We start from the raw sequence: 23,161 nt of genomic DNA, 5'->3' as shown, positions 1-23,161 counted from the left end.
TAGCTGACCCGCCATTTGCGTCTGTTAGTCTTCAGGAGAGCTGACTAGATAAGCTCTAGTCGTCTGGGAAGAACTCCTTTACGTTGGATACAAAAGTGCACGTCTCCCTATCAAAACGCTTGAAGAACTTGCCAGCAGACCGTATCAGGGACTCAGGCACAATGTCTGGATCTGTGATGAGTTGAATATTATCTTGTGCAACCGTCATGCGATCAATGTCATGTTTCCTGTTGAATAAATAGTCAGCACCAACAAGGCTTCTATCGGAGATCTGGCCATAAACTTACATGCACGTGTAAAAGATTTGCGATAGTGGGTCCCGAGGGCTGGCCGGAGGACCCGTCATCTCACCACTGGTGCTGCCACCGGTTTCCTGACTGTTGGATGTTTCACCATCGGCATCCTCGTCCTGAGTAGCCATGTTGTGTCCCTCGTCAAAAGGAAGAACGTGTGAGTTTGCAATAGAGCTCATGCCATCGGCATCCCAACCGTATATAATGCCGGAGAATCCGTACCGCTTGTGCACAAAAACCTGTCCGACACGATATCGCACATTCTTCTGGATGGCTTGAGTGTACCGTCGGCTGACAGTGGGAGTGCGCATGTCGAGGTTGTGCTCCACATCGAGCGTCTGGTGCACATCCCCCCAGGAAGAACGCGCTGCGGCGCCATAACGGCCGTGGGTGGCAACAAACTCGTCGTATAGGGGCGCGAGGTATTTGCGCACCATCCATGCATCTTCGCTGAAGTACTTGTGGAAGCGATTTAAAAAGTGCTCCAAGTTGTTGTCCCACAGTTGATATGTCGTCGGAGTCACCAATAGGCTGACCCAGAGCACCGAGTACAGTAGTGCCTCCATGTTGAGGAATGGGTCGCCACTTCGGAACGAGAACTTGGCCGCTTCGACATCGGAAGAGTGTTGGTACCGGACATACGAAGCTCTGATATTGTGCGCCGTGCGGTTCACAAGGACAGGAACGGGAGATGCCCTCAAGAAGGCATCGCGCCCATTCTCCCAGCCGAAATCCTCCAGTCTCATGCGCAGCTCCTCAACGTCGATCTCGTGATCTGACTCAAACGGGTCGAGGTACATGACCTCCAGCTCCGCGGTGGGGTCTGCAACCGGTTTTCCATCCAGGGTTTCGTTCGAAGGTGCGAACACAGAGGCGTGCACATGGGCCGGGAAAGCACAGCACTCGGAGCGTAAGCCTACCCTTTGTGCGAGCGCAGAGTATATGGCGCTTGAAATCAAGGGCAATGATGGGTGACCTTCGTCCAGTAGAGCATGGCCGATGAGACAGTTGCGGATGTTTCGATAGTTGGCGGCCGGATCTTCCATACCGGTTAGATTTTCCGATCTCACCCAGGACAGCAGCGCCCGTGCCTTTTGCCGAGTTGTCAGCTCTTCAAAGTTGGGACAGCTCTCCAGGAACATGCGACTGTAACGATCCAGAGCGTTTTGTATCTTGTAGTTTTGCATTCATCATGCCGTCAGTCTTGCGCACAAAATCTAAAATCCAGACTGCTTCACTTTTTCAAGGGTAAGGTAGTGACGTACATCATCGATGTCGCCCTCTTGGTCGTGCAAGACGAACATGTCGAAGCCGGCCAGGGCTCTCTCGAGCGGCCGCGGACCCGAGTATGGCTGCTGAAACTTGGACCATTCCTTGACGGCAATGCTCCGGTGGATGCTGCCCAGCGCCGCGTTTGCGTAGTACCTCCTAGCCAGTACATCTTCTACAGACTCGTCGACGTGGCATTGCTCCAGGAGAATATCCTTGGCATCGTAGCCCAGTAAACAAATTTTTTCAAACTTTTGAAGACGCCCAACTTTCGACTTCAGAATACCCTCGAGAAGGTGTGAAACTTTTTCGTTCTGCCGTCGTCGAAGTATCCATAGTTTCTTCCAATCGACCTCTTTGACCTTTAGTTTGAGTTTCCCTTTGAAGTCATGATGCGCATCCCAGTATTTGAAACATAGGCAGCAGTGAGATCTCCAAAGCAGTTCTTCATTCGCCAGGCGCTGAAATCGCTTGGAAAGATACTGGAAGCAACGTAGGTTATCCTCTGGTGGAATGTATTGCAAAATATGAGAAATAATCTCGTCTGGTATCGTCCCAAGCATTGTACTGGCGTAACACAAACACACTCTCGTCGAAGCTGGAAAGATTGATCAGAGTCTGGGAGGGTGTTGCAGGTTTCAGTGGCTGTCTCGTTCAATCTAACAGCCAGGGTTCAAAAGTGCAGTTCGGACAGAAAGTAATTAATTAATCACACAAGACCAAAGAGTATGGGCCTCGAAATCGATGACAGAATGGTTGTGAAGGCGAAGACCACTGATTGAAGCAACTGAGTTCAGCTAGGTACCTGCGTACCTTCTAACCGGACCCTCGCAAACGAACAAAGTGGTGGAACCCTGCAACCAAGGGTATTTACGACATGCCTGAAAAGTACCGGGTACCCTAAGCAACTCGATCGACTTTACGTCATACCAAGTACCGAATACCTGTGAGGGGTCGAGGCGGTCAAAACCTGCAGTTTTGAGCTTGCGCGACCCACGACGAGTTGATAGCGCGGGGTACCTGAGCTGAGAACATAGCAAATACCACCGCCTAAATTACTTGTTTCAGTTTTTTTTATAGGGACGAGAGCCTACAAAGTTGCAATTCTTCCAACCCAGCTCTGAGTCACAAATTAATCACAACCACCTCTGGCGAGCGGGCGCGAAATCCCTAAATCCACCCCCGATCGAACAGCCCCCGTCAGCTTTTTGACCCCGCAACGGGATCTTTGCTCTCACCATGGAGGCCGCGAAAGAGACCGTTGAGGCCGTGGCCGAGGGCGTCAAGAATGTCGCCATTGGCGGCAGCGAGGGCAAGAAGCCTGCTGGCGAGACCAAGAAGGGTGGCGCCAAGAAGGAAAAGAAGCCTGCCACAGGCTCAGCAGACACGGGACCCCTCGAGCTCGACCCGCCTCCGTCATTCCTGAAGGACCGATTGGACTTGTTCGAGCGTCTGAGGAAGGAGTACGACGATGAAGTAGCACAGAAACCGCGCGAGCCCATTACGATCACCATGCCAGACGGCAGCATTAAGAACGGCACCGCCTGGGAGACGACACCTGCCGACATTGCCAAGGGCATCTCAAACAGCTTATTCAAACGTACCGTCGTTGCGCGCTTGGATGGCGACAAGGAGCAGCTTTGGGATCTTGAGAGGCCATTGGAGAGGAGCTGCAAGCTGGAGCTTCTCGACTTTAGTGATCCCCAGGGACAGTTTGTGTTCTGGCACTCAAGCGCCCATATTCTGGGTGAGGCTGCCGAGAGGCGATTTGGATGCAGCCTGTGCATCGGACCCCCGGTGGACAACGGTTTCTACTATGAGATGGCACTCCCAGATGGTGCTGCCGTTCAATCTTCCGACTGGAAACCCCTGGAGACTTTGGTCTCCAAGATTGTCAAGGAAAAGCAGAAGTTCGAGAGGCTGGTCCTGAGCAAGGAGGACTTGCTGGAGATGTTCAAGTACAACAAGTACAAGCAACACATTATCAAGGACAAGATCGCCGACGGCACAAAGACTACAGTCTACCGTAACGGACCTCTGATTGATCTCTGCAGAGGACCCCATGTACCCGATACCGGCAGGATCGAGGCCTTTGCCATCATGAAGAACTCGGCAAGTTACTTCCTTGGTGACAAGGATAACGACTCGCTGCAGAGAATCTACGGCGTCAGTTTCCCCACCAAGAAGCAGCTTACAGAGTACCAAAAGTTCCTTGAGGAGGCTGCCAAACGTGACCATCGCCGTATCGGCAAGGATCAAGAGCTTTTCTTCTTCCATGACTACAGCCCTGGCTCCGCGATGTGGCTGCCTCACGGAACAAGGATTTACAATACGCTTCTGTCATATATTCGAGAGATCTACTGGGAGAAGAACTACGAGGAGGTTATTACGCCCAACATTTACAATGCGGATTTGTGGAAGCAGTCAGGACATTGGCAATTCTACAAGGACGATATGTTTGTCATCAAAGACGAGAAGGATACCTTTGGTCTCAAGCCCATGAACTGCCCCGGACACGCCCTCATGTTCGCCCACCGAGAACGGTCTCACCGTGAGCTGCCATGGCGCGTTGCCGACTTTGGGGTGCTTCACCGTAACGAGGCCTCGGGAGCACTCTCGGGCCTCACCCGTGTGCGCCGATTCCAGCAAGATGACGCGCATATCTTCTGTCGTGAGGATCAGATCAAGGACGAGATTCTTGACCTTTTCGACTTTTTGCGAAAGATGTACACCGTCATGGGTCTTACTTTCAAGCTGAGGCTTTCGACTCGCCCCGAGAAGTACATGGGTGCCATCGAGACTTGGGACAAGGCTGAAGAATCACTCCGCCAGGCTTTGGATGAATTTGCTGCATCAGAGGGTGGAGTCGCTTGGGAGCTGAACGCGGGCGACGGTGCATTCTATGGACCTGTAAGTGTGACAGTCACAGCCAAATTTGTAGCCCAGGGGAAGAGACTGACTTTGGATTAGAAAATCGACATTGCCATCATGGATTGTCTCAACCGAGAGTGGCAATGTGCCACCATTCAACTGGACTTCGTACAGCCGCAAAACTTCAACTTGGAGTACATGGCGGGTGAGGACGCTGCTGAGACCAAGGCCAAGGCCGAGGGAGCCAAGGGCATTGCATCAAAGGTCAAGGTCAAGGACCCTCAGGCTGTCATCGACTCGGCTGCCGCTGCCCGAGGAGAGCCTGTAAGCGAGCCTGCAGGTGCTGAAGGCGACAAGAAGGAGAAGGAGAAGGAGAAGGTCGTCAAGAAGCTGTCGCCCGGATGTGCCCGTCCTGTCATGATTCACCGTGCCATGGCTGGCTCCATCGAACGTTTCACTGGTATTCTGTGTGAGCACTACGCCGGCAAGTGGCCTCTGTGGCTGTCACCACGTCAGATTCTCGTGGTACCCGTTGGCAAGGGCTTCTACGACTACGCCGAGGAAGTCAGGTCCATCTTCAAAAAGGCCAAGATGTTTGTTGATGTTGACACATCTGGAAACGTGAGTCTCCCTCCTATGCTCGTCAATGCGTAGTGTAGAAAGTATAAGAAGCTGACATGATATTGTCGCATAGACTCTTATGAAGAAGATCCGCACCGGACAGCTGGCGCAGTACAACTTCATCTTTGGTAAGAATATCCGCCCCTCTTTTGCGGGGTCGTAAGAGAAGAAGACCGATACTAACTAACTTCCTCACTGTCCAGTTGTTGGAGCAGAGGAGATGAATGGAAGGCAAGTGAACGTGCGCAACCGGGACGATCCCGCCACACAGGATCGTGGTCAACCGATTGCGTTGGAGGAGGCGCTGGAGAAGCTCGCCAAGCTCAGGGACGACAAGGGAACGTACAACCCCTTCCCCAAGGCAGCAGCCGAGAAGAAGGAGGCGGCTCCTGCTGCTTAGGTGAGCTGTAGTGTGTCTAGTGTGACTATCGGCGTTATATTGTCATGTAACACTTTCCAGGGGTCTTAAATAGCAGAATATGAACAAGGAAAAAAAAAAGGAAAAAAGAAGAAAAAAGAAGAAAAAAAATCACCTCGAAAAGTCAACACACAAATTCACACTCAGGATTTATCGACCGAATGACGTGTCCATCCCTAAAGTCTATCGCTGGAATCGCGAATAGAACAATGCCAGTGATCTTTGATTAGGAGTCCCTTAATGTGTCTATCGAACTGACGAAGGCCGTTATGAAATCGTTTGCTTTGGTGGGGAACAGTGTAAAAGGACGTGAAATCTAAAATCATTATCCATCGCCATCATTATGAAGCCGTGTTGCTAACCCATACTCTGCCAAACTCCAGCTGCTCAATCACTCGACTGGGTAATGGTATTTCAAAAAGTGGTCAAAATAAGCGAAGAAAAGTAGAGATTCGTGAAGAAGGAACAGCCACGAACTCTCCAGTGCCCCTTTTATTTTCTCTGAACCCCAACCCTGCGGACGGGGGAATTAGCAAAACTAAAGGTGGCTTTTTTTTTAATTCTCCTTTCAACAAAATAACCAAAAAAAAACTCAAGGCTTGGGAATATGGATAGTCTTGCTCGTCATGCAGCACCCGTGCAGGATGAAGACGGCAATGATGGGGTGAAACTCGAAGGGGGTGCCGGCCAGCCACAGGCCTCCGGGGATGGCGTCGTGGATGGTACCCGAGCGGACCCAGTAGGCCATGAGCCCATCCAGGGCAAGGCTGGTCGGGATCGGGGTACCCTCAAAGTAGGCGGCCTTGCCCGTGGCGTCCTTGGGTATGTCGTCCGTGGTCACGTTGAAGCGTGCCAGGCGCGTCAGGCCGCAGAGCACGTAAAAGGCCAGGCCGAGGTGGTCGAGCGGCGTGCGCATGCCGATGGCGAAGGCGACGACGGCCGGAGCAACGCCAAATGAGATCTGCGCGAAAGAGGGGTTGGATTTTTTGATCAGTCACATGTGGCGTCTTTGTTGTTTTCTTTGTTCTTTTGTTTTTCCTGCCAAATCTCTCACCCCCCACTCCCTTCTGGCTCTTATTATACAAACACACAACTTACTAGATCTGCAAGCGAATCGAGCTGAGCGCCCATCAGGCTGGTCTTTTTGCGCCAGCGGGCGACCTTGCCGTCCATAAAGTCGAAAAAGAGGCCAAAGGGAAGGAAGGCCAGGGCGGTGTAGGCGTTGGTCGTGTCGCTCGGGTCGCCTAGGCAGTAGCGCATCGAGGAGAAGATGGACATGATGCCGCACAGGCCGTTGAGCGCCGTGATGTAGTCGGCCATGTGCAAGGCGCGCACCAGAGAGAAGTGACCGACGTCGGCCGAGAGGAGCTTCTTTTGTTTGTCATAGGCTGTTGGTTGCTGGCGGGTTAGTACATGTATGATTGGGTGTATTTCTTTTCTTGGTTGTATCCTGAAGGAGAGAAAGGGTCCATACTGGGCTTCTCGCTGGTGCTGTCTTTAGTGTCGCTGCCGCCGCCGGCCAGGCTGGTGGTTCTCTTGGACATAGTGACTTGGGAGGGTGCAAGCGTCTCCAGCTGTTGGTGCACTGAGGTATGGATCTTTTGTAGTGTCGTTAAGGGTCCGGACGGTGATGAGGTAGCCTTGAAAAGATTTAGGACGGGTTGTCAAACGTTGGAGTGGCGTGACACAAAAACAGTCAGCGAGCGACTTGACTTGATGAAGCGATGACAAGTAAGTGATTGATTCAGTCTTGACGCTACGTATGTGAGGGTTATCTGTATGATATCGCAAGCCAAGGCGGTAAAGCTAGCTCGGAAGGAAGCTTTTCTGATCACAAGCAGGAAAAACGATGCAGGGGTCCAAAAGAAATGCCGTCATGACCCAACCCCAACTGTAAGCCAAGTCAGCCAAGACGTCCCCGCAGTCGGTTTTAGCCCGTATTCATCCAGGTTAGACGCGGTTGCAGTCACGTGGATACCGCTCACTTCCTAATAAATAACAATCAGACTGACTACAACTGCAATCGCTTCAGATCAGTTGATAATTTAATTACTAGATAGTCCAAGTTCGGAAACAGCAACACCATGAGAGCAACTATAATATCTAACGCATAAGTGTAATCATCAACCACAAAAGAGCTCTTGAAATCCCAATCAATCTGGAAAGCGCAGATGATGAAATTATGACAAATCAGAAAACATCTCATGTTCGTGTAAATGCATTCCATACCTACTCTCTAAAACGCCTGCTTGCTAATAATGAATAAACCTCCCCACCCAAAAGAGAAAAAAAAGGCAAATGAACATCTCGTCTTGTTATCACGAGAGTAACCCAGATAATAAAAAAAAACACTGTGAAAAATGACTGATATCATAACAACACATTGGCCAATGTCGTTTGTCCCATATTCATAATCAGTGCGAAATGTACTGAAAGACGGCACTGACTTCGGTCTCTCCACATTCCTGCCTCAGCAACAGATCCTGGATCGGCTTAAGGCCCTCGTTGTTGAAGTGGTTCCAGGTACTGGTGTCTCCATATAGCATAGCAGGAGCCTTAATGTACTGTTTCCCATCAGGCTTGCAACGCTTGCACTTGAAGGTGTCGTGCGTATCGGAGCGCGTGTTGCCCCGGTACTGGAAGAGCTCCTTGAGGCTGTCAAGTGAGAAGTGGCGTTCCACATCTTCAGCCGAATCAACCACACATGATGATAGCGACTGTTTATGGCTCTGGCGCTGAAAGATCTTCTCTTCGATGCTGCCGGTCGCGATGAAACGGTATACGAAGCAATCCTTCTTTTGCCCGTCTCGCCAAACTCTGGCGAGTGCTTGTTGATCGGCCGCAGGATTCCAGTCGGGATCAAAAAGCACAAGTCGGTTCGCCCCGATCAAGTTCAGGCCACATCCTCCCGCCTTGGAGCTCAGCAAAAAGACAAACTCGCTGCCCTCCGGATCATTGAATTTGTCGACCAGTTTCTGGCGCTTCGTCACGTTCATCGTGCCGTCGAGCCGGAGGCTTCCATAGCCGCGGTCGCGACATAATCGCTCGAACAGGTCGAGAGTTGAGGTGTAGTTGCTGATGAGCACTATCTTGTCATTCGTATCGGCTCGAATGCGTGCCAACATACGATCGAGCACCTGCATCTTGCCACTGTACCACGGCTTGATGTCTCTATCGCGACCCCGTGATTCCTTGGGAACATAATCTGAGGGCCAATGCACCTCAGAACCCGGCAGGTCTTCCGACAAGTTGAGTAGATCAGGGTGATTACATAGCTTCTTGAGTATGCCGATGGCCTTGAGAGGTTGGCTACCCTTGCCACGCAAAAGTGCCTGAATATCAGGCGATGTGATGAAATAGTTGTACAGGTCGAGCTGGAAAGGTGCCAGGTTGCAGAAGACGACATGCTCGTACTTGACCGGCAGGTACTTTGACAAAATGTCATTGGTGCGCCTGATGATGAACTTGTTCACCAGAGCGAGCAGCTCTTTCAGACACTCGTCTCCCTTCTCTCGCTCCTTCTCTGAAGCATCGGCATCTCGTCCTCGAAGGATCGGCAGCTCAAATCGCTTTCTGAATTCGAGTCTTGTGCCGAGCAAATCCGGATTCGCAAAGCTGATCAAGGAGAAGTACTCTGACAAATCATTCTGGATAGGTGTGCCGGAAAGAATAACGCGCCGTGATACGTTCAAGTTATTGAGAGCAGTAAATGTCTGACTGTCGCCGTTTTTCAAGCGGTGGCCTTCGTCACATAGCATCAGTCCAATTTTGGTATGCTTCAACTCTTCGACGTTGAGTCGCAGGGTTTCGTATGAAACGATGATGACAGGTCTGGTGACGGCACGACCGCTACTAATGGCCCATTGTCGCAGCTGCCGGGTTAATTCCTCCTTGGACGCCTTGCCATCGATGGCGAAGGGGGTGATGGCGTCGGCACCAAGCCATTTAACCAGCTCATTGGCCCAATTGCGAACCAGACTGGATGGACAAGCAACAATCGCCTTTTGAATAGCAGGCTTTCCAGCTTCTGGTGACTGTTTGAGAAGAGTCCACAGCAGTGTGATGCATTGCAATGTTTTGCCGAGACCCATCTCATCTGCCATGATGCATCCATTTGCCTTTTCGTCAATCATTCCTGTAACACATCGGTACATGAACTTGACTCCCTCAATCTGATGTGGTCGGAGGACTTTGGCAAGGCGTGGATCAATTACGACTGGAACCCTCGGATGTTCACCTTCAACCTTCTTCTTAATACCAAGAATCTCGGCAAGACTCTTGTGAACCAAAGGCGCGTCGAGTTTTTCCTGAGACCCGGAGGGCTTGTCCGGTTCCTCAGCTGGCTTCTCGGGCTCCTTTGGTTTGTCATCGACGGTTGGATCATAGAGGACAATCGCGAACTCGCCACTAGGATCGTGCAGCGCCTTGGCGACGAACACAGCACCTTGCCTCAAGCCTAGAGTCGGAGGTGGACGGTTGGGATTGTAGGAGGCCACATTCTTGTTGACAAGAGGAACCACAAATGACTTTCGGAAGATGGTTTCCTTGTCTTTTGGTTTGAAAACGGGATATTTGTTAACATCCCGGTTGGCAAGAGCGAGCCTTTCGATGCTGGTGTACGACTCGCCCGTGTCTTCTGCACCGTCGGCACCCTTGTAGTCGACCTTTCTACGCTTCCGTGCAGGACGGTCGGCCTCAGGCCTCCGGGTCGCTGAGCCGGGGCATTTGAAGGGCTTGTGCAGCTTTTCTAAAGACTGCGGCGTAGGGAAGCGGCTCCTAAGCGCGTTCTCTTTGTTGGCGATCGGCGTCGCAGTGCCCACGGTCCTTGGTAACAATTAGTGATGGGTTCGTATGACTCTGACCGATAGCCACAAAAAGAATCAAAACTTACATTTTCGCCCGGCAATCCAAATGACCCGGATGTGTCTTTTTTGGATTGTCTCTCTGCTGGGTTTACGGATCAACTTGCGATTCTCGGGATTTTGTTAATGGATGAATGGATTAGTACGGGGGAGAAGGTGGCGGGGGGCGAAACACGAATTAAACAATTGACGCGGTCCGCGAAATTCGGAAGGCGCGCGCGAAGTCAGGTGATGCCACGCCCCGGCCACGCACCATACCTATTCGGGTAACCATGTAAACATTCGCATGGAAAGCTCCCCACATACGCGCACTGGAGGTTCCTTCTTCGCGACTTTGTCTGTCCCGCGCACCCCAGCACCTTGTCTTGGGCAATTGTCGGCTTTAGCTCCCACTTTCATATACACTGGGTTCCAGCCAGCTCTTCGCATACTTCCTCGACGCGCATTGCGCATTGGTCTCTCTAATTTCTTCTTTTTTGGGGAGCTTTTGGAACCAATTCTATTCTAATCACTTGCTCCATTATTGCCAGTCAGAATAATTCTGCTACTCTATCATCGTATATTGCTAAAGGCCTATCGATGCTGCAGAAGAATCGCCCTTGACGCGCTTGTTGCCCTGACCCAAGCCAGCCCGCGTCGTGTGCCACGTCGCCGTCATGGCTGCACTCGGCGCTCTCGACACCCCTCGGACCAATCTGGGGGATGCGACTTACCTAAGTCGCCAGCCAGACCTCGATCTTTCAGAGGAGGTTTCCGTGCCTTCACCCTCAAAAGACGCCAATCTTTTCCAGCAACTTCGAAATGGCGGTCGGCAAAGCCTACGGACGCCCCGCGGCAAGCGCACCCCGTTCGGCGAACGCCAAAACAGAGCCGCAGGCGGCGGCGCGCCAGAGTTCACGCCTCTGCTGAAGTCGGCGACGAGGAGGAGTGTGCGCAGGCATAGTGGCAAAGAGAACGTCGCTGCCACCCCCGCATTCCTTAACAAGATCGACGAGGACATGACCCCCCTGCCCAACATGGACAACAGCGTCTTTGGCATGTCGCGCAACACGTCTTCATTCATTGGCCGCACTCCGGTGCCGCAGGTCGACAGCGACAGCACAGTGGAGACCCCGATGGTTATGAAGACGCGTCGCAATCCCGCCAAGAGTCCGCTGAACGACAAAAACCAGCTCTCTCTCCGCGAGCAAGAGAATGTCATAGACCGCATCGAGAAGGAGAATTTTGGGCTCAAGCTCAAGATTCACTTTCTCGAGGATGCACTGCGGAGGGCAGGCCCAGGTTTTAGTGAAGCCGCGCTGAAGGAAAACACGGAGCTCAAAGTCGACAGCGTCACCATGAAGCGTGAGCTACATAGATACAAGAAACACCTTACATCAGCCGAGAAGGATCTCGAGGCTTACCGACAACAGATCCTTGAGATGCAAGAGAAGTTCAAGAAGCGCCAGGCAAATGAGGGGCAACGGCTGGAGATAGAGAGGTTGCAGCAGGCACTGGAGGAGAAGGATGCAGGTCTGGAGGACTTGCAGCAAAAGCTCGAACAGGGAGAGAAGGAACTGGACAGGATAGAAAAGCTCCAAGACGAAATTGGTGACTTGGAAGCCGAGAACCGCACCAAGGATCAACTGATCGGACAACACGAGGACGAAATCGAAGACTTGAAACTACGAGTCCAGGCGGCCGAAGACAAGGCTAAGGATTCCCAGCGGCGCATGCTCGAGCTAGAGGAGAAAGCGCAAGCAAGCAGCAAACTAGCAGAGGCAAAAGAAGCCATCGAGGACCTTGAGGCCGACGTTCGTCGACTTCAGAACGAGCTGGAGGAGTACAAGGATAAGTTGCAAGATGCTGTGGATGCCAAGGACCGTGCGGAGGGAGACCTGGAGGAACTCCAGGAGGAAATGGCAAACAAATCAGTCGTGACCAAGGGACTGTCTCGGCAAGTGGAGGAAAAGATTGCTCGTCTTCAGGATGAAGTCGACGATGCGCGCAACAGCTTAGCGACGGCCAACAACCGATACCAGGAGAAAGAACACGAGGTAGAGGATCTCAAGCGCAAACTGAAAGAATCACGCCAAGAGCGAGAAACTTTTGAGCGTGAAAACAGGTCTCTGTCTGCGGAAGTCGAAGAGTTGCAGGGAGACCTCCGGTCCGCAAACGATCACAAATCGCTCCTACAGACACGCCACGATGCTTTGACCAAAGAGTCGGCCTCGCTGCAACGGGACGTGTCAAGACTACAGCGCGATGCTGCAGCTCTGGAAGCGAGCCTGGAACAGGAGAAGCAGCACGCTCTCCAAATAGAGCGAACCGTCCGCGAACAGAACAGGGCCGAAATCAACCGACTTCGATCTGAGATATCGGATCTGCAAGCCAGGGCCCAGGAAGCGGAGGAGGACCGCCAACATGCGACGCAGTCTGACCGTATCTCTCGGGATCAGCTGAGAGATGAGGTTGAGCGTCTGAAGGACGATATATCCGATTTGCAGGCCCAGATTCGCGAAAAAGATAACATGTACGACAACGAACGCGAGAAGTGGGAAACGGAAATTCGCAACCTTGAGGCTGAGCGCGACCGGGCCGAAGAGCGAGCCAACGGGCTTCAGCGTACGATCGACAAACTGCGAGCAACAGAGGGGGCTCTGTCTACCAAGGAGGCTAAGCTCCAGCACATTATCGATACTGAGACCGAGCGACACAGGAAAGAGGAGGCTGTCCTGTCCCGACAGATTGAGAGCTTACAGAAGACCCTAGACTCGAGACAAACCATGCTCGAGGATCTGCGGATCGAGCTTTCAGCTGTTCGCGAGCAGCTTCGCCAGGCTCAGGTGGATTACCAAAGCGAGGTCGATAAAGTTGAGGGACTCGAGGACGAACTTGAAGTTTTACAAGTTGAGCTTGACGAACAATCAGAGAAGGCCAGTCAAGACCTGGAGCAGGCCAAACGAGAGTGTGAGAATCTTCGACAGCAGCTCAAGTCAGCCCAAGAATCTGCAGCCACTTCTGTTAGACAATCAACCACCGTATCTCAAGAGGTGGCCAAGCATAATTCGGAGCATATCCAACGGCTCAAGGACCAACTGGCTGAGTCTACGACAAAATTCTCAAAGACGACCAAGGAAAAACAACTTCTCCAGGAACAGCTCGCCGGCGTCAATACCGAGCTGTATTCTCTCCGTGCTTCTCTGGCTGAGACTCAGGCTGAAAGGGAAGCTCTTGAAAGCGATTTGAGACTGGCGAAGCAGAGTGGTCAGGATGCCCACGTAGTGAGCCAAGAACTTGTCGACCTTCGCACAACAAAGACGAAGCTCGACAGTGAAGTACGCCGCCTGAGGGAAGAAAACAAGTCACTTGCTGGTCGTCTGAGGCAAGTCGAGGCCGAGCTTCAGGACGCCAAGCTGCATGGTCAGGACACCGCCCTGCTGGATCAGGAGCGCTTGGATCTCCTGACGGCAAAGTCTAAGCTAGACGGCGAGGTTCGGCGCCTGGGCGACCAAAACAGATCTCTTACTTCGCGTCTCCGAGAAGTCGAGACAGAACTTCGACTAGTGAAACAACAAGACGATCATACCAAGCAACTTGAGCTGCAAAGAAGTGAGATCATCTCTGCCAAGTCCAGACTTGAGAGCGAGCTGAGGCGTGTCAAGGAGGAAAATGTCGTTCTCGCTACCGAAAAGGCCGAGATAGAAAACGAACTGGTCCGCGTCTCCAGGAATCAGGGCGAAGACACTCTAGATCTCAACTTTGAGCGCATTACGCTTCGAACTGCCAAGAACAAGCTTGAAACCGAGCTACGGTGTCTGAAGGAGAAGAACAGGCAGCTCGAGGAGTCTCTACTTGAGCTCGAAAGACAGTTGGACGAGGAGAACGAGAGGGCAGCCCAGGAGGAGGAGCGACTCACCCACGAGATCCTGGAGCTCCAGGCCAAGCTCCGCCAGTCGACTGACACCCAGGCCCAGACAGCTTCTCGGCGAAAGATCCGCGAGCTTGAGCGCCGCATAGACGATTACGAGGCCCGCTTGGCCATCACCACAAACCTGGCTAATGTTGACGGCAACAGCGATCTTTCTATACTGCGACGCGATATCACCTCAGCCCGCCAAAAAGAGCGCGACTTTGCCGAACGCGAGGCCGCTCACAAGAGCACCGTTCGCGACCTCAAGCGTCAGATCTCGGATCTGGAGCGCATTGTGCACGAGGCTGAGATGCAGCGCCTGCTGGCCTCGCCTGCGGATGCCCGCACGCCTTCGGCACGCAAGTCGGAACTGGCACAACTTCGCCACCAGCTCACACTGGCTCACCAAGTCGGCCAGGATCTCAAGCAAGCACTCCGGGAGGCGGAGCGTGACGCGGATGCCGTCAAGGACGAGCTTCAGGCGCGCATTGGGGATCTTGAAGATCAGGCGGCTTCATTGGAGCAGCAACTGGACGATGCTCGGGCCGCAGCCGAGGAAGCGGCAGCAGCCAGCGAAACAGCTCTGATCAAGTACAGAGGAAAGGTGGAGCGGTACAGGCGTGAACGGGATCAGTATGCCGCAGCACTAGACGAGATGCAACATACAGACCATGGCAGCGCCCTGACCGCTCGAACCGAGGTCAGCAACGAGGAACGACGAGACCTTCACGGAATGCTTCGCAAAGCGCAAATCGAGGCCGACTCTTTTGAGCGCGAGGTGCGGGAACACAAGGCCCTGGCCGAGGAGCTGTCCAAGGCGCAAGAAACACTCCGTCTGAAGCTGGAGCGCGTCCGGGGTGAAAGGGCCGTCTACCGCAAGGAGGCCGAGCGGATGCGCCGGGACCTGAGAGCCGTAGAGCTCAGCAATGCCGAACTAGTGCGAGCCAAGGACGAGGCCGAAGGCGCACTCGTGGCCAATGCGCTGGTCCTTGCAAGCAGAGACGCCGCCGCCATCGCAGCACCGGCTAACAACGACAACAAAGCGGCCGAGACTGTCAAGGAACCGGCAGAAGTCGCCGAGACAAGACAGCCAACTAAGAATCGGGAAGTCCAGGCGCCGGTGCAGAGCACCGATATTGACGCCAAGGCGGTTCTGGAGAAGGCCGAGAAGCAACGAGAGCGCCATCAGCGTGAGCTACGAGGGTTAGTCACGCAGATTGAGTGGATGCAGGCCCGGTGGGAGCGGGAGTCGCGGTTCCGGCTTGATGCAGTGTCAAGCAAGCAATACCTTCAGCACGAACTGAAGGTGGCAAAGGAATGGTGAGTTCAGAACGCATACCAAACGACATGCGAGTGTAGAAATCCGCAAATGCCATGACCCCCGAACTGACTAGTCTAATCCTGTCTGTAGCAACAAGCTCGACCTCGATATTCTCGGGGAGATCGTCAAGACGATTGGAGAGCGCCAGATGCCTTCCCGGGCCATGCGCAAGCAGCACGAGATTGACGTTTCGACGCCGATGCGCAAGCTCAAGCACGCTCTCCATGCCGTGCGCTTCACGATCCGGCTCAAGCGGTCTGCCCAGGCCTGGAGCGTCCACCTCCAGACGCGGCAACGGCTGCAGGAGGCGCTGGACAAGGTGCAAAAGGCCAGCCGCATGCGAAAGATGCGCGACGAGTGGCGCGCCCAGGTCTATGCCAAACTTGATGCCGACCGCGAGGCGGCCGGATTACCACCCGCCATCCGTCCCAAGGACGCGACCATGACTACCGTGCTCAGCGTCGAGTTTTGAGGCTCCCGCGAATGATTTTTTTTTTTCTTTTTCTTTCTTCCTAGGCTCAGCCAACTCTTTCTGTGTCCTTGACCTGAATGTTGGGAAGTGGAACCCTTGTTGAGAGCTTTTGTTTTTCATGTCCGAAGCGAATCCAACTTTGTCTGTTTTAAGCAGCTTGTTTATGACCCCTTCTATTTCTTTCTTGTTTACTCTTGCTGCTTGGAGTTTGGAGATCTCGACGGGACAGTATTATACCTTGTTTATTGTTTTCTTTTCTTTTCTTTTTTTTTTTTTCTTCTCCACCAATTCACCCTTCTTGACCTTCCTTGTTTACGATTATTTGGGACGGAGTTGGACAACCAAAATGATACCGGTATTTGCAGTTTTTTTTTGCAGGGCGGAAGAGGTACCTACCCTATGTGGGAGTTTTTGTCTTGTTATCGAGATTGCCATCATCAGCTGGGCGTCAGGCGTTGAAAGAGCATTGAGAGAGAATTTTATTGTTGAAGCTTCCTGTTTTCAACACCTAATCAAAGCTTTCATCCCGTATTTTTTTTTTTTTTTTTTTTTTTTTTTGTCTCCGCGTAATCTTGCCGTAACTTTGTTCGTGTGATGGTTCCTAACTGCAGGCTTATATACCGTGAGACAAGCGAACCATGACGCAGAGAGGGGCACAGTTAAGAGTAATGTTTCTATTGTAAGGGAAACAGAATAGATAACCCGACCAACGTCGGACCAGCGGCGGCCAAGGATCGATATACAAAAAAAAAAAAAAAAAAAAAAAAAAAAAAGCTCCCACCATCCCTTGGAGAACTATTCCAATCGCTGACAAGATGCAAGCCTGTCTACCCATAATGGCAAATAAGTCGTGATAAAGAAATGCTTTGAGATCAAAATGAAAAAAAAAATGTCGCTATAATAAATGCCGCTGTTCCAATGGAGTTCCCTCCGTTTTCTTTACCTCTTGCATGCTGGTAAAAAGTCATTGATCTCCCATGCGGGTATAAACAGGTGTAAGCAGAGAAAGGCATGGCAAGTCCCTCCCAATTTAATAAGAAATATCATTACAACTGGATTTTCGACATGCTGTTTGTGCGTCAATACAGGGAAAAGGGAATATATAGGTCTCGGCTGTGGTTACAAGATGAACCTTAGATCCGTGTCTAGGGGCCAAAAGTCAGCATTTTCTTTCTCGACGAACCACGTCAATACATAAATGCGCTGATGATTAGCTGCTTACTCAAAGGATGACTGCACGACAGTTGTGGCTTCTGGGTATATTTAGTCGCCAGCTCATCTCGGATGCTATTCAACAGCTGAACGTAGCTTTGTTGGGGATTCTTCTTTAATGCCGTGATGAAAGCCCATGACATGGCGCCCGTGTACTGTGATGCTATGGCCGCATCGGCACTGCGAGCAAAGGATTCTTTGTCAGCTGGCTATCCCCTGGCTGAATCCCACAGGCCGAAAAGCTTCAATAGGGGGATCGGTTTATGGGGTGCACATCTACTCACGATGTCTGGTCGTCTTTGCTTCCCGAAAACATGATGACGTCGGCAGGTGACGTCTTGGTCGCCAATGTGATGTTGCGGGCCTCCTCGCCATTAGTGGCCTTTTTGAAAAATCCAATAATGTTGCTGGCAACGCCGCCCATATCGCCACGGCTGTAGGCTTGCATGGCGTCCAAGAGGCCCATGCCGGCCTCCTTTGCCAAGTTCGGCTCCTTGAGGACGCCCTGAGTCGAATATATGTACGGCAAATCCAGGGCGGTTCCCGAATGGCAAGAATCGAAGATGGCCGTGAGACGCACTCCCGGCTGCAGGGGCATCACCATGATTCGATGCATTTCGTCGTCCGTGATGTGCCCCGTTTGTCGGAAATCGACCGGGTAGATGACTTCGTCGTAGCCGTCTTCTTCGTCTCCGTCGAGGTCTTTTGTTTGTCCGCCGTGACCTGTATAAGAGCGCATGGGGGGGTTGCGAATCAGCACATGTGCACGCCAGATCTTTCTGTGCCGTTCAAGACGTGAGGCGTTGAAGTATAGGGGCGCGCGGTGCCGACTTACCGGAATAGTGAAAGAAGAGAGAGTCGTTTGGCCTTGCATCCTTTACTAGCCAGTGCATTGCGCGCAGGAGGTTCTGCTTGGTCGGTTGGCTCATGGGGTTCTGCTGGTCATCGGTCAGGAGTACCATGTCCTCGCGCTTGTAGTTGTAGTTTTCGATCAGGTAGTTTGACATGTTCCGGACATCGTTGATGCAGCCTCTGAGCTGGCCTCGCTGGCCAAAGTAGTTGATGCCAATCATCAACGCCTTCCTCTTTCCGGTGCATTGCGAATACTGATAGTGATAGTTCTGCGGGGCGCCGTGGCCGAAATTCTGGGGAGCCGATGGCGGTGGAGGCGCGTTTCCGTACGAGGGCGGGCCGGAGGGAGGGACTGTTGTCGAGCGTTCCAATGGCTTGTCAGCAGTCCGCCGACAAAAGCAGGGCATCGTGTCTAGCGATGCAGTGTGATTTTTTTTTTCTCTTCCTCTTCTCTTTTCTCTATTTCTTTCTTTCTTTCTTCTTCTTGTATTGTCGTGTAATGCGGTCAACCTCCAGGGGCGAGCGCGTGCTGCGGGCACGGGTATAGCAAATCCGGTACTATAGATCTAAACGCGATAGGCTGGGGAATGAGGGGACGCAAACCTACATTGACGACCATAGTGCGACTGCTGGTTGTAACCATACTGTTGGGGTGGTGGCTGTGCGGGCAACGGACACAAGTCATTGAAAGTTAGCCCCTAGCGCCAGCCCATGCAAGATTGTCGGACATCCTTTTATTTTGTTGACGTGTGGAAGCAGCCGCCGGGTAGGTATACACGGGGATTGGAGGGATTCGACAAGCAATCGTTGCTCAACCACGCAACCAGCTCCTGTTTGCCATGTGTTCCTGCCGCTGTTTCCTTTCCTATGATTTTTGTCACGCACCTGATGATAGCCGCCATAATTCTGCGGTGGTGGTGGTGGTGGTGGTGGCGGTTGATGATATCCGTACCCTGGACTGGGAGATGGGTGACCATAACCATTATGGGGAGCACTTAAAATTGAGAAGAAGAAAGTCAGTTTGATTTTTCAATATCAAAGTTTTGAATGAGAATGGCAAATGTGCAGGAGTGAAAGGTGCAGGCGACAACGGCGACAACGGCGACAGGAGCTCCCTCTGAGTCGTCAAAATGCCAATTGAACAAATTGATTTGACCCGACCGACTGGACATACTAGCCATAATGCTGAGGATATTGGCCTGGGGGTGGGCCTGAATACGCCCCGTGGTAGCCCTGGCCCGGGTATCCAGACATGTCGTCTAAGTTGGAAACGTTGCGTATAAGGTTTTATTGAAGCAGGCGCGGCCGATTGCACACGGAATTGTACAGTTATAAGGTCTCAGGGGGGGAAAAAAGATAAGAAGACTCTGTTTGTCAACGTTCGTTCGTATTATTTTTTTTTCTCTCTGTTCCGAGCGCGCTTTCTATCGAATGCCAAGGTTTGTAGCCACTTCGAGTTGCGGGTAAGGCGGAAGTGGGGTACTTAACGAAGGTGGTAAGGTTAGTAGGTAAGGGTTTAATAAATAAAAACAAATCAAAACAAAGATGGCACCGAGGAAATGATCAACAGTACTAGGTCTAGGGGTTTCTTGTAGAGGTTTATATGCTTTCAAAAAGAAAGGCACGAGAAATATAAATACCAATGGCGGCAGTGTCAAAGAAATAAAAGGAGGTCGGCGGGTCGGCGCAGCTCCAACAAGGAGAAAATAAATATTGGATCCCAAGGTAGGACCAGACCGGATGGCTGGCAGGCTGTGTTGTAAAAGGTGTTGCTATCGTACATGATGCATCCAGTTCCAACTGATGAACCTATGCTACCAATGATTGATGGGTTGATCTATGACTTGATTTCGGGTCCTTTTGATGGCATAAGCAAGCAATGCAACAGTGTATCTCTTCCATGTAAGTCAGCCGGATAGTGAAGGTTACTAGTGAGGTACCTCGGTCGCCCACGAGACACGATTGTTGTGGAGATTGGGTTCAGGTACAGTATACATATTCATGCATGTGGAAGACACGATATCGATCATTTATTCCTCTATTTCGAGGTTTGAAAAATTCCATTCCTTTGGTTGGTCGGTCTCCAGATCATTGGAATAGGGCTGTCGTTAAGAGGTCTGTAACTGTGAGAAAAATTCATCTGCCTAGCATATATAGTTTGTAGCTACTACTGAGAACCGATATTGTTTTTCAGTTGCTATGGCTGCTCGGCAAATCATGGGTGCTCATGAATTTTTTTTTAAACTTTTTTTATTTTTATTTATTTTTTTTTCCCTCTCTTTTTTTGCAGAGCCGACCTGGATAAACGGCACCGCTAATCCTGACTCGCCCTTGAAAACGGCGTGGCGTCGCATGGGTCGCACTTGGGTCGAGTGTCTTAGCGCGAAAAAGTTGGCAGGTGCGATGCAATAGCAGTATCCGTAATCGCGTCAACGTGCTGTCAACTTACCTACGCCAAGATACTCGGGGTGGGGACTATTTCATCCCAGTTTCTAGTGCTACAGTGCAGGTACCAGCCAGTACCAGGTAAGGTACGGTACCACGCAAGCCCTTACGATAGACATTTTATCTTAGATTGCCTTACCTTAACCTTCCGAGCGGCAGGTGCCCTCATCCTGGGCTGGACTGGGTTGTTACCACGTTACAGTAGGAATCCACTCTATGTTTATGTTATTCCGTACGAAGGCGGTCAAGCTTTCCTTGCTTCCCCTGTCCTTACTTAAGGTACCACCTACATTTGATTACTCTTATTACTTTGATTGCTGATAGTAACTTGAAGTTATAGTTTCATAGGCAAAATACTGCTACCTTGTGAGTAGGTAGGTGCCTCTCTGCCCACATTTGGGTCTTGGGAAACATTCTACTTCGAACCGCACAGTCTCAATTGGACTGATTTCATGTGCTCCAGAAAGGCTCGGATTGGGTCACGTCTGAAACTGTCCGACTCGTTGGCCATACACTTCTCCTCAGTCTTTATCGAGAATGCTTGACTGGAAATGCATGTTCTCACCTGATCTCACACTCGCCGTATCTCTCACATGCCCGACTTTTGCAGACAGTTTGCTTTCTCCGTCTAACAGGGCTGACTTCAAAGCACTTGGCGCATGCACCCACATTGGTCAGTCTGATCGCGTACATGCTGACTGATTGCACTTGAGATGGAACCATTTTGGCACTTACAAAGCCTCCAAACCCCCAATTTTGCCCAGCTATTCAATTCCTTTGCTTCTTCTACTGCTTCCTCTTCGTTCTAGATAATTACTTGATTCGGTATTCCTTCCATCACATCCTGTGAGCAAGCGGCTATGCTCGGAGGAACCGTCGCCTAGGCGAGAAAGAAAGGGAAAAAAAAAAAAAAAGAAAGAAAAGAGGCCCTGGCTGTGTTGACAGTTATTGAGAATACTTAGCCTTTTCAAATGCCCGGGGGTATAATGTATGAGCATCTAGGGCGGCTTTGAGGTATATTCAACAACAGGGAATCTCGCGAGGCTTGGTGTGTGGGTATTCTGGCATTGGCTTTTCATCACTAAAGAGTCGGCCATGCCGTGAAAGTATGCAAAATCATGGATAGCTGAACATTTCCGTATTCGTTTCTTTGGCTTCGGTCGCCAGAATCGGAAGCTAAACCGCGGGTTCGTGCGTCAAATCAAGCCAAGGTGTCATCCGGTTACTGACATAAAATTTCCTCGATGCTCTATTGCTGCGCCCAGGAGTAACCAAATAGCCTGGAGCTCGAGCCGGATGATTTGACCGACTATACCGTACCTTAGCGGTTGTGATTAGGTTCAGGGTCTCATCCGAACCTAGGGCGCAAAATGTAGCTGCCGGTGGCCATGCTCTGGTCTTTTTTATTTTTTTTATTTTATTTGATCCGTCAGTCCATCCATCCTTTCAGTCGGCAAGGCAGTCTTTTTAACGGATGCGATGCTGCAAGAACTCCCAAGTTGGTTAGCTTCACGGCGTGCGCGAAGCTGAAATCGCGGGGTTCTCGGCCAATGACGACGGCGACATGATGCTACCTGCATAGAGGCAGTCTCCAAAGCGGTCTAGTTTCACCGCTACAATGGAACTTTTGGCTATCAGCCAAGAAAAAAAAAGACTAGAATAAAACAGCTTCTTCTCTTATTGCTAGACTGCCGCAGGGGTACAAACCAGCCTTACGTTGCAGGCATATGTTGTTTTACTGAGGGTGAAGTATAATAATATCAGGCTGATTATAGTCTTCAAAATAACCTCACGCATTGGGTCTTTTTGGTGGACCTTGATCGGGTCTGAGCTTCATGCAGCCACAACAGTAATTCTCAATTCCGCATCTTTGGAACTTGGTCACTCTTCCTCAAGGTGTTTTGGAAGCGAGTGTTACCTACCTTCAGCTCAATGTCCGTTTACCATCGTACATTCCACGGACCAGGGCTTTCGTTTTGTCATCATCTCAACGGTTGGCCGCCTTGGCTCGACAAGATGGCGGGGTTGTGAGCGCATGTACTACCTTCGGCGACCTCCGTAGAAGAAACGCTTCTCATTCCAAAGACCCGGTAAAAATAGCCGTCATCACTTATGTTATGTTAAAATACAACCATTATTACAATAAAACTGGAAACTCCATGAGTCGGGCTAAGATCTCGGTAGAGGTCGGTGTTGTTGTGTTTGGATCAATGAGTTTCCCTCCTAGAAAGCAGCCATGATGCAACGGGTGCAGTCAGAACTAAACCACCTCTAGCCTTCGATTTTGCATTATCTCACTGATTAACCTCCACCCTACACAGATACGTTCACCGCAATTTTGGAAACCTGAGGTTATCAAATTGCAGCCTCACTATCCGTCTTCCCGTTGAACATATGTCGCTAGAGCTATTAGGATACTCAGTGTTAGCTGCTGTAATTCGTACTATACCTGGCTATGCTTGTTTACATGGTAGCTGGTAAGTGCGATATGTCGAAGCCTTGACCTCATCTAGACATTTGACTTTCACATTCAGCCCGGTATTGTACTGGATCATCAGCAGGTGTCTTGCTGTTGGGTGGTCAGCACTTTGAACTGAGCCTTTGAACTGAGTGATATATATGCAGTTTAGAGA

General features: G+C 51.2%; 7 protein-coding genes across 7 annotated transcripts; 4 read left to right on the top strand and 3 right to left on the bottom strand.

The window, feature by feature from the left end:
• Positions 1–55: 55 nt before the first annotated feature.
• On the bottom strand, positions 56–2,125 carry PpBr36_06688 (uncharacterized protein; the record flags this gene model as incomplete). The annotated part of the gene is made up of 3 exons (XM_029893831.1): positions 56–227; positions 288–1,465; positions 1,559–2,125. 3 exons carry the CDS (start codon positions 2,123–2,125, stop codon positions 56–58), a joined length of 1,917 nt encoding a protein of 638 aa, XP_029746387.1.
• On the top strand, positions 1,486–1,798 carry PpBr36_06689 (uncharacterized protein; the record flags this gene model as incomplete). Its single annotated transcript, XM_029893832.1, has 2 exons — positions 1,486–1,490; positions 1,522–1,798. 2 exons carry the CDS (start codon positions 1,486–1,488, stop codon positions 1,796–1,798), a joined length of 282 nt encoding a protein of 93 aa, XP_029746388.1.
• A 676-nt stretch (positions 2,126–2,801) lies between the features above and the next one.
• Positions 2,802–5,454, top strand: PpBr36_06687 (uncharacterized protein; the record flags this gene model as incomplete). The annotated part of the gene is made up of 4 exons (XM_029893830.1): positions 2,802–4,472; positions 4,533–5,054; positions 5,128–5,182; positions 5,258–5,454. The coding sequence occupies 4 exons, from the start codon at positions 2,802–2,804 to the stop codon at positions 5,452–5,454; spliced, it is 2,445 nt and encodes an 814-aa protein (XP_029746275.1).
• A 610-nt stretch (positions 5,455–6,064) lies between these two features.
• Positions 6,065–10,780, bottom strand: PpBr36_06686 (uncharacterized protein; the record flags this gene model as incomplete). The annotated part of the gene is made up of 6 exons (XM_029893829.1): positions 6,065–6,433; positions 6,571–6,860; positions 6,947–7,057; positions 8,510–10,296; positions 10,641–10,672; positions 10,766–10,780. 6 exons carry the CDS (start codon positions 10,778–10,780, stop codon positions 6,065–6,067), a joined length of 2,604 nt encoding a protein of 867 aa, XP_029746274.1.
• A 210-nt stretch (positions 10,781–10,990) lies between these two features.
• On the top strand, positions 10,991–16,019 carry PpBr36_06685 (uncharacterized protein; the record flags this gene model as incomplete). The annotated part of the gene is made up of 2 exons (XM_029893828.1): positions 10,991–15,546; positions 15,638–16,019. 2 exons carry the CDS (start codon positions 10,991–10,993, stop codon positions 16,017–16,019), a joined length of 4,938 nt encoding a protein of 1,645 aa, XP_029746276.1.
• A 1,119-nt stretch (positions 16,020–17,138) lies between these two features.
• On the bottom strand, positions 17,139–19,342 carry PpBr36_06684 (uncharacterized protein; the record flags this gene model as incomplete). The annotated part of the gene is made up of 7 exons (XM_029893827.1): positions 19,258–19,342; positions 18,969–19,077; positions 18,687–18,742; positions 18,067–18,495; positions 17,516–17,954; positions 17,242–17,411; positions 17,139–17,164 (listed from the first exon to the last, which is right to left on the bottom strand). Exons 1-7 carry the CDS (start codon positions 19,262–19,264, stop codon positions 17,139–17,141), a joined length of 1,236 nt encoding a protein of 411 aa, XP_029746331.1. The 5' UTR covers positions 19,265–19,342.
• Positions 19,343–19,867: 525 nt separating this feature from the next.
• PpBr36_06683 (uncharacterized protein) lies at positions 19,868–20,495 on the top strand (the record flags this gene model as incomplete). The annotated part of the gene is made up of 3 exons (XM_029893826.1): positions 19,868–19,985; positions 20,248–20,304; positions 20,374–20,495. The coding sequence occupies 3 exons, from the start codon at positions 19,868–19,870 to the stop codon at positions 20,493–20,495; spliced, it is 297 nt and encodes a 98-aa protein (XP_029746273.1).
• Between the last annotated feature and the right edge of the window lie 2,666 nt (positions 20,496–23,161).

Source organism: Pyricularia pennisetigena (genome assembly GCF_004337985.1).
Source record: "Pyricularia pennisetigena strain Br36 chromosome 4 map unlocalized Pyricularia_pennisetigena_Br36_Scf_6, whole genome shotgun sequence".
Lineage (NCBI taxonomy): Eukaryota > Fungi > Ascomycota > Sordariomycetes > Magnaporthales > Pyriculariaceae > Pyricularia > Pyricularia pennisetigena.
This window is presented reverse-complemented; position numbering and strand designations above follow the sequence as displayed.